General features: G+C 40.0%; 1 protein-coding gene across 4 annotated transcripts in view; it reads right to left on the bottom strand.

Annotated features, from left to right (window-relative positions):
• LOC106873027 (FK506-binding protein 15) overlaps nucleotides 1-13,376 on the bottom strand; it is a 92,848-nt gene that overhangs the window by 23,622 nt on the left and 55,850 nt on the right. For all 4 annotated transcript variants that reach the window (XM_014920230.3, XM_014920232.3, XM_014920231.3 and 1 more), the window contains 4 exons: nucleotides 11,055-11,190; nucleotides 10,218-10,309; nucleotides 6,336-6,423; nucleotides 4,896-5,017 (listed from right to left, as the gene is read on the bottom strand). In XM_014920230.3, coding sequence (XP_014775716.1) covers nucleotides 4,896-5,017; nucleotides 6,336-6,423; nucleotides 10,218-10,309; nucleotides 11,055-11,190 — 438 coding nt within the window. The remainder of the gene's footprint in view (nucleotides 1-4,895; nucleotides 5,018-6,335; nucleotides 6,424-10,217; nucleotides 10,310-11,054; nucleotides 11,191-13,376) is intronic.

Raw genomic sequence — 13,376 nt, 5'->3', positions numbered from 1 at the left:
ATCATGCCTCCTCATTGATATGACTGTCCCAATTGATATAAACGTATCTGTCAAGACCTACCAAAAACTGAGCAAATATAAAGATCTTGAAATAGAAATTAGCAAAATGTGGAATCTGAAGACGAAAACAATACCTATTGTCATAGGTGCCCTGGGAATGACAGCGAAACGGGCTGATTACTACCTAGCTCAGATACCAGGAAACCCCAAAATGGCTGAAGTCCAAAAGATAGTGCTCATGGGAACTGCCCATATCCTACGTAAAATACTGTCTATGTGATCTCAAATTTTAAAGCAAACATAATTTTCTTATGGTTTCTTAAACATTCACTTGAACAAAACTGTACAAATCCAAATATATGGTACCCTAGGCATAACACCTACATGAACTTCTAACTTGTTGTCTCTTGAGGTCTCTGGGTGAGACTTGGATCCAACTTGTACAAACGCAAAACAAAAGTCAAACATAAAATAATAATAATCATCATCATCATCATCATCATCGTTTAACGTCCGCTTTCCATGCTAGCATGGGTTGGACGATTTGACTGAGGACTGGTGAAACCGGATGGCAACACCAGGCTCCAGTCTGATTTGGCAGAGTTTCTACAGCTGGATGCCCTTCCTAACGCCAACCACTCAGAGAGTGTAGTGGGTGCTTTTACGTGTCACCTGCACGAAAACGGCCACGCTCGAAATGGTGTCTTTTATGTGCCACCCGCACAAGCCAGTCCAGGGGCACTGGCAACGATCTCGCTCGAAAATCCTACAGGAGCCAGTCAGGCGGTACTGGCAACGGCCACGCTCAAAATGGTGCATCTCATGTGCCACCCGCACAAGAACCAGTCCAGGGGCACTGGCAACGATCTTACTTGGCTTGCCGGGTCTTCTCACGCACAGCCCATTTCCAAAGGTCTCGGTCCGTAGTCATCGCCTCGGTGAGGCCCAATGTACGAAGGTCTTGCCTCACCACCTCAGCCCAGGTCTTCCTGGGCCTACCTCTTCCACGGGTTCCCTCAACTGTTAGGGTGTGGCACTTTTTCACGCAGCTATCCTCCTCCATTCTCACCACATGTCCATACCAGCGCAATCGTCTCTCTTGCACGCCACAACTGATGCTTCTAATGTTCAGCTTTTCTCTCAAGATACTTACACTCTGACGGGTATTCACATTGACATTACACATCCAACGGAGCATACTGGCTTCATTCCTTGCGAGCTTACGTATGTCCTCAGCAGTTACAGCCCATGTTTCACTGCCATGTAGCATGGTTGTTCGTACGCATGCGTCATACAGTCTGCCTTTTACTCTGAGTGAGAGTCCCTTTGTCGCCAGCAGGGGTAAGAGCTCTCTAAACTTTGCCCAGGCTATTCTTATTCTAGCAGCTACACTTTCAGCGCACCCACCCCCACTACTAACTTGGTCGCCCAGATAGCGGAAGCTATCGACTACCTCTAGTTTTTCACCCTGGAATGAGATAGAAGTTGTTTCCTGTTTGTTTGCAGTCTTTATTGCACCTGAACATCTGCCACAAACAAAAACTAACTTGCTAGTTAACCTGCCTTTGATGTTGCTGCACCTCTTATGTGTCCATAGCTTGCACCGGGTACATCTTATAGAGTTACTACCTACTCCTTTTCTACATACTGAGCAGGGCCATCTACCTGAAGGGGTTTGTGTTTTATCTACCTTCCTACTTATTAGGATTTTGGTTTTAGCTAGGTTGACTCTAAGGCCCTTCAGTTCTAGACCTTGCTTCCACACCTGAAACTTCTCCTCTAGTTCTGATAGTGACTCCGCAATTAGGGCAAGGTCATCAGCATAGAGGAGCTCCCAGGGGCAACCTGTCTTGAACTCCTCTGTGATTGCCTGGAGGACTATGGTAAATAATAGGGGGCTGAGGACGGAACCTTGGTGGACCCCTACCTCTACCCGGAATTCATTGCTGTACTCATTTCCAACCCTCACCTTACTGGCCGCATCTCTGTACATGGCTCGCACAGCTCTCACTAGCCATTCTTCTATCCCAAGTTTCCTCATTGACCACCAGATAAGGGATCGGGGGACCCTGTCAAAGGCTTTCTCCATGTCAACGAAAGCCAGGTACAGAGGTTTATCCTTGGCTAGGTATTTCTCTTGCAACTGTCTCACTAGAAATAAGGCATCAGTAGTGCTTTTACCTGGCACGAACCCAAACTGCATCTCATCTAAATTGATTCGCTCCCTAATTAGTTGGGCTATGACCCTCTCTGTAACTTTCATAACCTGATCTAACAGCTTGATGCCTCTGTAATTATTTGTATCTAAAGCGTCCCCTTTACCTTTGTAGCAGTTGACTATGATGCTGCTACACCAGTCATAGGGTATGACTCCTTCGTGTATCACCTGGTTCGTAATACGGGTGACTAGGCTATAGCCAACACTGCCAGATATTTTGAGCATCTCTGCAGTGATTCCTGATGGGCCGGGGGCTTTCCCGGTCTTCATACTCTTAATTGCTTTATCTACCCTGGTACTATCAACTCGGATAGCTGGTCCCTCTATTGGGTCGACATAAGGCAGGCTCTCTTTCTCCCATTCATTCTCTTTATTAAGCAATCTATCGTAGTGGCATCTCCAGACCTCTTTCTTTGCATCCTCATTTAATGCAAGCGTACCATCATCCATGCGAACACATTTCTCTCCTACAACATCACTATTCTCTCTCCTACACTGTCTTGCAACCCGAAATACCTCGAGTCTTTGGTCCTCACGGCGCAGAACATTGGCAAATCTTTCCTTATCTGCTTCCCCTCTGGCTAAATAAACCTGTCGCCTAGCCTCCCTTCTGGCACATTGGTACAATTCCCTGCTACCACCGTTCTTCCAGTCCTTCCAAGCTTGTTTCTTTTGTCTAATAGCCCTGTCTACCTCCTTGTTCCACCACCACGTTACTCTGGGTTGGGAGGGGACCTTACACCACCCACAAATCTGGTCGGTGGCTTTCAACAGGTTGTCCCGCAGAAATCTCCAATTGTCTTCCACGTTGTATGATGCTATATCCCCTTCTATTTCGTTAAATGCTTCAAGTAACTTGTCTCTAAGTCTCTGTCCGTTTGCAGGGTCTTTAAGCTTCCACACCCTTCTTCTCCAAGCCTGTCTAATTCTGGGCACCCATTTTGCCTTGATCCCAAAGTCGCTAACTACTAATCTATGTTGTGGGGTACATTCTTCGCCAGGGTAGGTTTTGGCATTTATAAGCCGCCCTCTTTCCCTATTTCTGGCGAGGATGTAGTCGATTTGGCTAGAGTGTCTGCCGGAGCGGTAGGTGACTAGGTGACTGGCAGGTTTCCTGAAGTTGGTATTGCAGACCATAAGATTGGTTGCATCACAGAACTCCAGCAGTCTGGTTCCCTCCTCGTTGCGGGAACCGAAGCCATAGCCTCCATGTATGCCATGGAAGCCCCCAGCACGACGTCCGACATGACCGTTGAAGTCTCCAGCCACAAAGAGAAGGTCCCTGTCACTCGTCGACGAGGTAGTTTGCAAGAGGGTGTCATAGAATTGGTCTTTCAGACCATCTGGTAGCCCAGGTTGAGGTGCATAGGCTGAGATGACAGTAGCTAATCTATGATGAAGCACTAGTCTGATCTTAAGTACTCTGTCACTTACTCTAACGACCTCGATTACCTTATCCACCCATTTCTCCGCTAGAAGTATTCCTACGCCCCCGACCCCGTCAGTGTTCCCTGCCCAGAAAATCTTGTACCTGTGTTCTTTGCCTGTGAGGAACCTTGCAGAACCTCCTCTCCATCTTACTTCCTGGATGCAGCACATATCTACGCATCTCCGTTCAAGCATCTCAACAATTTCACCAGATCTACCTTTCAGCGTGCCGACGTTGAGAGTGCCAATCCTAACAGTATGGGTGTTGGGGGTGTGGGCCTGTAGCCTGGGAAGAGGAAAAGCAGTGTCGTGTACCTGAAAAGAAAACTTGCAATTGGAAGAATATAATAATAATAATAATAATCCTTTCTACTGAAGGCACAAGACCTTGAAATTTTGGGAGATGGGGACTAGTCGATTACATCAACCCCAGTGTTTTACTGGTACTTAATTCATTGACCCTGAAAGGATGAAAGGCAAAGCTGATCTTGGCAGAATTTGAACTCAGAACGTAGCAATGGGCGAAACAACGCCATTTCATCCAGTGTGCTAATGATTCTATCAGCTCAATGCAATAATAATAATAATAATATTAATATCATTTTGTCTTCCTGTTAGGTAAATGAAATTCAATCAGCCAATGTATTTAATTACAAGCTGCTACCCTAACCATTTACTTCATCCCAACGGTCAACTATAATACTACTAACCAGTAATTTAACAAGTGAAACTCAATGACTATTGATACCATATTTGCTGCTGTACAAGATGTACTCTTGCATGAGACAAATCCCTATTTTATAGTGGAAAAAACAAACCAAACACCCTTTAGCATTTAGATTATGCTGTCAAATGTAATGCTTATTTATTCATATTGTTTTGAATTAATCATGCATTGTCTTGTCACTTCGAGATTTTTATGATGTGATTGTTTTATTTTTAGAATGACTTTGTAGGGTAGGTATGAGAGGCTGAATCTGGCCAGTTTAAATTTAAAACAGGCAGAATAATTGGGCCAGATATGGCAGGTTTAAATGCTAAAGGGTTAATATGTTGCATCATACATTTACACAAACTGTATACCAACCGTAATACAGTTCTATTAGACTCAGGCCAATGTTTTATTACACTTAAGAATAAAAAAAAGAGTGTTTTATACATCTGCATATATGATAGTTACTTTAATAAATAATAACTTGAAAAATAAAATCAAGAAAATACAAAAATAATTTTTTTAGATGGTACTTACTTTGCACAATACCTGGTCGACTTTTTCGGTTATTTTACTCACAGCTAAACGCATTTCAGTATTATGCTGTCTAGATTCAGAAAGAATAACTGGCACATGGATATCGGCAGAACTGACAGGTACTAGAAAAATGGTTTTAAAAAAATGCAGTTTTGAGAAAATTACAAAGCATAAAATTTGAAAAAAGTTATTGTAAGTTAATACGGTTATAGATAAATTATTTCAAAGTAAAATATATTTTTAGCATAAACTAATACAGATGTCTTCAATGTTATTTTATGTGTATTTCTAGCTTTCAGTCAAGACTAGTTTAATAGGCTTGCAAATATTGGTCCTAAACATGATCTACATCTATTATAGGGTTGTGAGCGGATTTGGTAGGTGGAAACTGAAAGAAGCCCATCATATGTACATATATGTGTGTGTGTGTTGCTGTCTCCTTGCTTTGTCTTTACATAATAGTTGTAAATGAGTGCCACCATCATCCTAGAAGTGCCCTTTGTTTTGCTTTGTCAGTGGGGAACATTAACTTATTTGGAAACAGGCGAGTGTTTGCAACAGGAAGGGCATCTGGCCCCCATAAAATCAGCCTCAACATATTCTGTCCGACCCATATGAGAATGGAAAAGCAGACGTTAAAATGTTGGTAATTATGATTATACTGCTGCTATTAATTATGCTGATTTCAAATATAAGTAGAAGGCCTCAAATCTGAGGGAAAATACAGCTGATTATATCGAACTGAGTATTTGACAAGTACTTAGAAGGATAAAAGGTATGATTTGAACTTAGGACTTGGGGCCAGAACTAATTCTACACAGCATTTCCTCTGACGCTAATTATTCTGCCAATCACTCTTATCTGTGTGTGTTGGCACTCCGTCGCTTACGACGTCGAGGTTTCCAGTTGATCCGATCAACGGAACAGCCTGCTCATGAAATTAACGTGCAAGTGGCTGAGCACTCCACAGACACGTGTACCCTTAACGTAGTTCTCGGGGGATATTCAGCGTGGCACAGTGTGACAAGGCTGACCCTTTGAATTACAGGCACAACAGAAACAGGAAGTAAGAGTGAGAGAAAGTTGTGGTGAAAGAGTACAGCAGGGTTCGCCACCATCCCCTGCCGGAGCCTCGTGGAGCTTTAGGTGTCTTCGCTCAATAAACACTCACAGCATCCGGTCTGGGAATCGAAACCGCAAGTCCGCTACCCTAACCACTGGGCCATTGCGCCTCCACCACTCTTATCTATACCATATCTATTCACACAAAAGTTTGCAGGAAAGGGGTATAGTTGATTGAATCAACCCCACTCCATATAAGCCTAGCAATAGATAAGATGAATCTACCTCTTTTAGTCAAGCCTTTAGTAAATTCTAACAGCATTCTTACATTACAACTAATTTTGCTTATTTATATTTAGTTTATGGAAGCAAACTTACCAGGGTAGGAATGTTGAGGATAGAGTTGATTATGTACAGGTTGAGAAGGGTTTGGTTGGAAGGCTCCCAATGGTTGATTAGAAGGCACCTAAAATTAAAGAAAATTTTAGAAATAGTAATAATGAGAAAATTGTTACAATTGATGTAGGATTGTTTAAATGTGAATTTAACCCTTTAGCATTCAGATTACTCTGTAAAATGTAATGCATATTTATTCACAGTGTCTTGTATTAATCATACATTATCTTGTAGCTTTGAGATTTTGATGATGTCATTGTTTATTTTTAGGATGACATTGTAGGGTAGGTGTGAGAAACCAGAGCTGACCAGTATGAACATAAAACAAGTGGGATATTTAGGCTAGATATGGCTGGTTTAAATGCTTAAAGGGTTAAACTGCTGAATTATTATTTCTGAAAATAATAATTAGAAAGCTGTTACTCTGTTACGTGTGTGTTATAAAGTGCCAGAAATTGATGAAAACAGGTGTCACATTTTTATGCCTTCTCTTTCCCTTTTTAAGTATCATTTTGCTGAAAGGCAATACGGTTATGTTATCAAAGAGTAGATAAGCTTTATAATAAACTATTCATAAAAAACCCCCAAAGACTAAAGGGTAAGGACCCCTTTTGGTCATGAATGACCATGAGATTTCATCTAGAAAGTTCCCCTCCAAGGCACAAATCCTAGCAAACTTGTTTGTGGAAAACCAGCAGTTGCCCATGCATACCAGCCTCCCCTCTCTGTGCCACCGACGTTATCCAAAGGAAAGGCAAAGGCCAATGCAGTTTGGCAACAGTGGTGTCGCAACTCATTTCTACAGCTGAGCGAACTGGAGCAACATGAAATAGAATGTCTTGCCCAAGAACATAACACACAGCCCAGTCTGGGAATCGAACTCATTAGCTCATGATTGTGAGCTCGATGCTCTAACCACCGAGCCATAACTTTTTATAACACAGTAATTAAAATAAAAAATATAAATATATTTTCAATGGAGAGTTAACGTCTGCTTCCATAATACAGACAGTGTCTTTGTTCACTGTTTTGTCAAGGAGAGAAGGGAAGTACCTGTAGCCTGTTATTTTACCAGGGCTTCCAGTACTGGTAGGAAACTGTCCTAAAACTGAGATTTGATATGCATGCTTGTTACAAAATGAACTCTCCTGAAGACACCATGACAATACCACATGGTGGTGATGTTAACCATGGTGTCAGATTAAATCAACAACACAAGAATTTAGAATGCAAAAAGCAGTAACAAACAGCTCTAAGCACCTAGTTTACAGCTCTGACAATTCCATTAATTCATCATCTGAGATTGTTACTTTATGTCACTGGAAATTTAATTATCATTGTGAATTCTGATAAAGTGAACCAACTAAGTGGAGCGATCTGCACAATTTTATTTAACTTTTGTCACATGATATTTAAATAAAATTGTGCCCAGCCCGAGTTTACTTTTTAATTGAATTTATGTTTCTCATCTTTCATCATCATCATCATCATCGTTTAACGTCCGCTTTCCATGCTAGCATGGATTGGACGATTTGACTGAGGACTGGTGGACCAGGTGGCTACACCAGGCTCCAATCTGATTTAGCAGAGTTTCTACAGCTGGATGCCCTTCCTAACGCCAACCACTCTGAGAGTGTAGTGGGTGCTTTTACATGCCACCGGCACGAAGGCCATTTTTATGTGCACTGAATATAATTTGGTGCGCAGTTCTTTGGACCTAAATAAAACTTTCATTAATTTTACAAAAAAAAAAAAAAAAAAATCCCAGGAAGAAAAGTGAGTGAGATGTTGTTCAGAATCACTACAATACCAAAGAGAGTAGAGTAGTCTCTTACAAACTTGGCCACAAGTCTGTAGTGGAGTGGGTACAAGTTAGTTGAAATAAACCCCGTATATGCTTATGCTTGGTACTTAATTTATCAAACTTATAGAAACTAGAGAAATAGACTTACATGCTGAAAGGCAATGCCCAGCTGTCTCTGTCACTATAATGTTATAATAATCCTTTCTACTATAGGTACAAGGCCTGAAATTTGGGGCAGGGGTATGGTTGATTATATAGTCCGACCCCAGTACTCAACTGGTACTTATTTTATTGACCTTGAAAGGAAGAAAGGCAAAGTCAACCTTGGCAGAATTTGAACTCAGAATGTAAAGACAGGCAAAATACCGATAAACATTTTGCCTGGTGTGCTAACAATTCTGCCAGCTCACTGCCTTAATATAATGTTATAATAATAACAATAATAATAATAAATATTTCTGATTTAGGCAGATGACCAGTAATTTTGAGGTAAGCAGGTGAGTTGACACCACAGATCTCAGTACTTGACTGGTACTCTACCAATCAACCCCAGAAGGGTGAAAGGTAAAGTTGACCATGATGAGATTTAAATACAGGAAGTAAAGAATCAGAGCAAGCGCTGCAGAACATTTTGTTTGATGCTTCAATGTTTCTGCCAATCTGTCACATCATCATCATCATCATCATTGTCGTCGTTTAACGTCCGCCTTCCATGCTAGCATGGGTTGGACGATTTGAATGAGGACTGGTGAAACCAGATGGCTACACCAGGCTCCAATCTGATTTGGCAGAGTTTCTACAGCTGGATGCCCTTCCTAACGCCAACCACTCAGAGAGTGTAGTGGGTGCTTTTACGTGCCACCCACACGAAGGCCAGTCAGGCGGTACTGGCAACGGCCACGCTCAAAATGGTGTATTTTATGTGCCACCCGCACAAGAGCCAGTCCAGGGGCACTGGCAACGATCTCTCTCGAAAGTCCTTACACATGCCGCAGACACAAGTGCCAGAAATGCGACGCTGGGCACAGGTGCCATCACAATTTCGCTTTTGCTTGCCCCAATAAGTCTTCGCAAGCTGAGTTTCGCATGTCTAATAATAATTAGAATAATTTTACATCTGCATTTTGGTGTGGTGGTATAATACCAAACATTATATGTAGTCTTTCATTCTGTAGTGTAGTGCACTGTGAAACCCTCTTCCCTTTAAATAAGTTAACTTCTAACAATTCAAGCTCTTTATTAATAGTGCCAAAGACATAAGTATGGCTCCAGGATCAATACTGCAGTATACACTGTGTGTTTTCTTTATAGTCTTGGGTCAATATCTTGATATACTACTTTTTACTACAGCAACCTAGGAATCATAGTATCTTGCGGGTGGGAACATTTCCTTCCTTGACTAAACCATTAAAAGAATATAAACAAAAGGCACAAGCATGGCCGTGTAATAAAAGGCTTGCTTCCTAACCACATGGTTTTGGATTCAGTTCCACTGCATGGTACTTTGGACAAGCACCTTCTACTTATAGCCTTAGGCTGACCAAAGCCTTGTGAGTGGATTTGGTAGATGGAAACTGGGAAAAGCCTGTCATATATATATTATATTATATTATATTACATTGTACAATGTATTTATTATGGTAGTTTTGACTTTAAGAGTTCTTTCTAGCATGAGGCATTTATGTATAGTAATGCCCTTAATATGTGTGTGTGTGTGTGTGTGTGTGTGTGTGTGTGTGTGTGTGTGTGTATGTGTCTTACTGTTTGTCTCCCACACCACTGCTTGACAACTGGTGTTGGTTTGCTTGCATCCCTGTAACTTGGCAGTTTGGCAAAAGAGACTGATAGAATAAGTACCAAGCTTAAAAAAAAAAAGTACTGGGGTTGATTCATTTGACTAAAAATTCTTCAAGGCAGTGCACCAGTATGACCGCAGTCTAATGACTGAAACAAGTAAAAGATAAAAAAAAAAAGCTTCAATTTGATAAGAGATTGATTACATTGAATATGGAAAATACTCATTTCTTCAAAAGCAAAGTTTATAAAAATTGTTAAACAACCTGTTGGTACATTCCTGTTGCCATAGGTAACTGTGGTGGTGGCTGTTGATGAGTGAGTGGATTTTGGTAAACAGCCATTTGGTGAGATGCAGCTGAAAAGGTCATAAAAAGATGGATGCTTAAATAGATGTCTCCACAACAGTTCTTATAGTAACATGGAATGGTTTATCTGCTACATTTGTTTCCTCCTGGTTTTACATAAATTTGAGTGATATATGAAACAAGTGCATCACACAAGTTTTACCTTATAAAAGATATTTTAGAGAGTAAAACCTGTTAGCAGCTTACTGGTGTGTGTTGGTTAAGATTTAAAGATAATGAATTTAATTCTTGTCAGACAGTTTCCAGATGATTTTTCAAACCTTGATTTAAATATATGCTACTATGAACTCATGCAAACATGACACAAAGTGTTATTAATAAAGACATTTAACCCAGTAAATACTTTTTATACTAAACACTAATGTTGAAGCCAGAGGAAACATTTAATATGGGATAGGTCCAGTTCAAGCTAGCTATGTGTAGAGAGATTTCTCTTCTATTTCAAAGCACTTCACACAAGCACTCCCACACACTCAAACCCTCCAACCACTGCCACCACTGTCACCACCACTTCTCTCTTGAATAACCTAACTTCATGATTCTCACTTTCATTACTCATCTAAGCGCTTCCCTCTCTGAAGCAACATCCCAAAGGAGTACCATTCAATGACATGCAACCGTTTGAAGTGATCATGGATAATACTAGCTCAACCCAGCTCATCAGTTCAATAATGTTGATTTTTGAAGGTTAGTAACTGGTGGTTGTTATCAGACTGAATTGAAGCTTGCATTTACCTTGTGAGTAGACGGATGAAGCAAGGGGAATATCATTAGTTATCTTGGGCTGACTCTGTGGAAGACTGGAAGAGACAGGGCTTGGTTTTTGGGGAAGATCAGGTTTTCTCATAAGATTAGCCTCTGAAGGTGCAGACTGCAAAAGATTTTGGAAATGTACAGCTCAGACTGATGAAGAAAGATAAAAGAAAGGGAAGTTGTGAAGGGAGAGGAAGAGTAATGAATGGGAGAGTGGGCCAAAAAAGAGAAAGGGGGAGTACAGGGAAAGGACTTGTAAAGAGCTAGAGAGAGGCGTGTATGAAGAGATAAAGAGTGAAGGTACAGAGAGGGAGTAGTGTCAAGCGATTTAGAGAGGCATGTGTAAAGATACATACGAGAGAGAGAGAGAGAGAGAGAGAGAGAGAGAAAAGAGGATGTGAAAAGATACAGAGATAAAGTAAACAAGTATTTGAACACTGCATGCACTTTTCCTGACATTTAATTTTAGAACTAAAATAGTAAATATTCATACAACTATATCATTAAAAATTGTTTAAAAAATGTATTTCTAACACTAGATTGTTTATTAGAACTTTGATAAGCAATGGAGCCAAATAAAAGCTGTATATTTACTATGTAATCCATAGAGTTTACAGCAAAATATTAATGTAGTAGTTTGAATTAGAAAAAAGTCTTGTGGCCACAAAGTTTCAAGTGTAATCAATATAACATTAAAAGCTTATAATCTAAGATAGTATAGGATGGGTTGTCTTTAAATTTGAGTGAAATTTAAATAACATAAAATAAAATAAATGAAATGAGAAAAAGAAGTGAGAAATTAAATTAAAAAGTTTTTGGTATTTAAGGAAAATTCCCTTTGTTACTTTAAAAAATATTTATAAGCCACCATAATCATCATTGTTTTAATGTCCACTTTTCCATACTTGCATGGGTTGGATGGAGTTTATTGAGGCAGATTTTCTGCAGTTGGATACCCTTCTAGTTGCCAACCTTTACCTATTTTCAAGCAAGGTAATGGCCTGACACACTTTCACAGAATATTGGAAATGAATGACTTTTGCAACAATCACATGATGTCATAAGGAGACACAAACATACACTTATACATACATTCTTACATACATACATGCATGTATATACACAAGCAGACATACATACATACAGCCATACATACATCATGCATGTATATATATATATGTACATATGTGCAGCAGACTTATTTTCTTTCTATGAAATCCACTTACAAGGCTTTGGGTAACCTGGGGCTATGGTTTAAGACACTTGCCTGAGATGCTACGCAGCGGGACTGAACCCAAAATCATGTGGATTGGAAGCAAACTTCTTAAGCACACAGCCACACTTGCAGCTTTAATACAAATGCATAAAGGCATAGGCTATAAGTGTAGTTAAGAAGTTCAATTCACAACCAAATGTTCCAAGGTTCAATCTCACCACATGTCACCTTGAGCAAGTGTTTTCAACTACAACTTTGGGTTGAACAATATTGTATGAATGGAATTTAGGATATGGAAACTGTTCAGAAGCATTTTATGTAAAATGATGATAATGACAATAACATATACTTGTGCCTGTGTTCTCAAAGAAAATGTTTAACCCTTTAGCATTTAAACTGGACCAAATATCCTACCTGTTTTATGTTCAAACCTCTCACACCTACCCTACAATGTCATTCTAAAAATATACAACCACATCATCAAAATTTCAAAGCCATGAGATAATGTATGATTAATTTCTAAACAACATGAATAAATAAGCACTACATTAGACCTCATAACTTAGCAAGTTCATAAATGGATGTTTAATAAAATAAGCATTGGGCTTGATATGATCAGCTAAATACTTGAAGGCAGTGACTAGCATGGCTGATGTCCATAAACCAGGAAAAAACATAACAGATATATATAAATATATATATAGATATGTGTGTGTGAGAGAGAGAGAGAGAGAAAGAGGAGATAGTGTGTGTGTGTGTGTGTGTGTGTGTGTGTGTGTGTGTGTGTGTGTGTGTGTGTGTGTGTGTGTGTGTGTGTGTGTGTGTGTGTGTGTGTGTGTGTGTGTGTGCAGTGAGTCTCATGGACTAAATGCAATATACATAGAATAACATGTCCAACCCATGCCAGCATGGAAGGCAGATGTTAAACGATTACGATGATGATGAACATAACCTGACAGAACACAAACCTCTTGAAAATATTTGCAGGACATAATTCGGTATCAGCTGAGTGGAATTTATCAATTCTACAATGCTGTGGTTTCTTACTTCTTTTTACAAGTATCCAGATTGAGGCACTGAGAGTAATT

This window comes from Octopus bimaculoides, chromosome 1 (assembly GCF_046866305.1).
Source record: "Octopus bimaculoides isolate indiv1 chromosome 1, ASM4686630v1, whole genome shotgun sequence".
NCBI lineage: Eukaryota > Metazoa > Mollusca > Cephalopoda > Octopoda > Octopodidae > Octopus > Octopus bimaculoides.
This window is presented reverse-complemented; position numbering and strand designations above follow the sequence as displayed.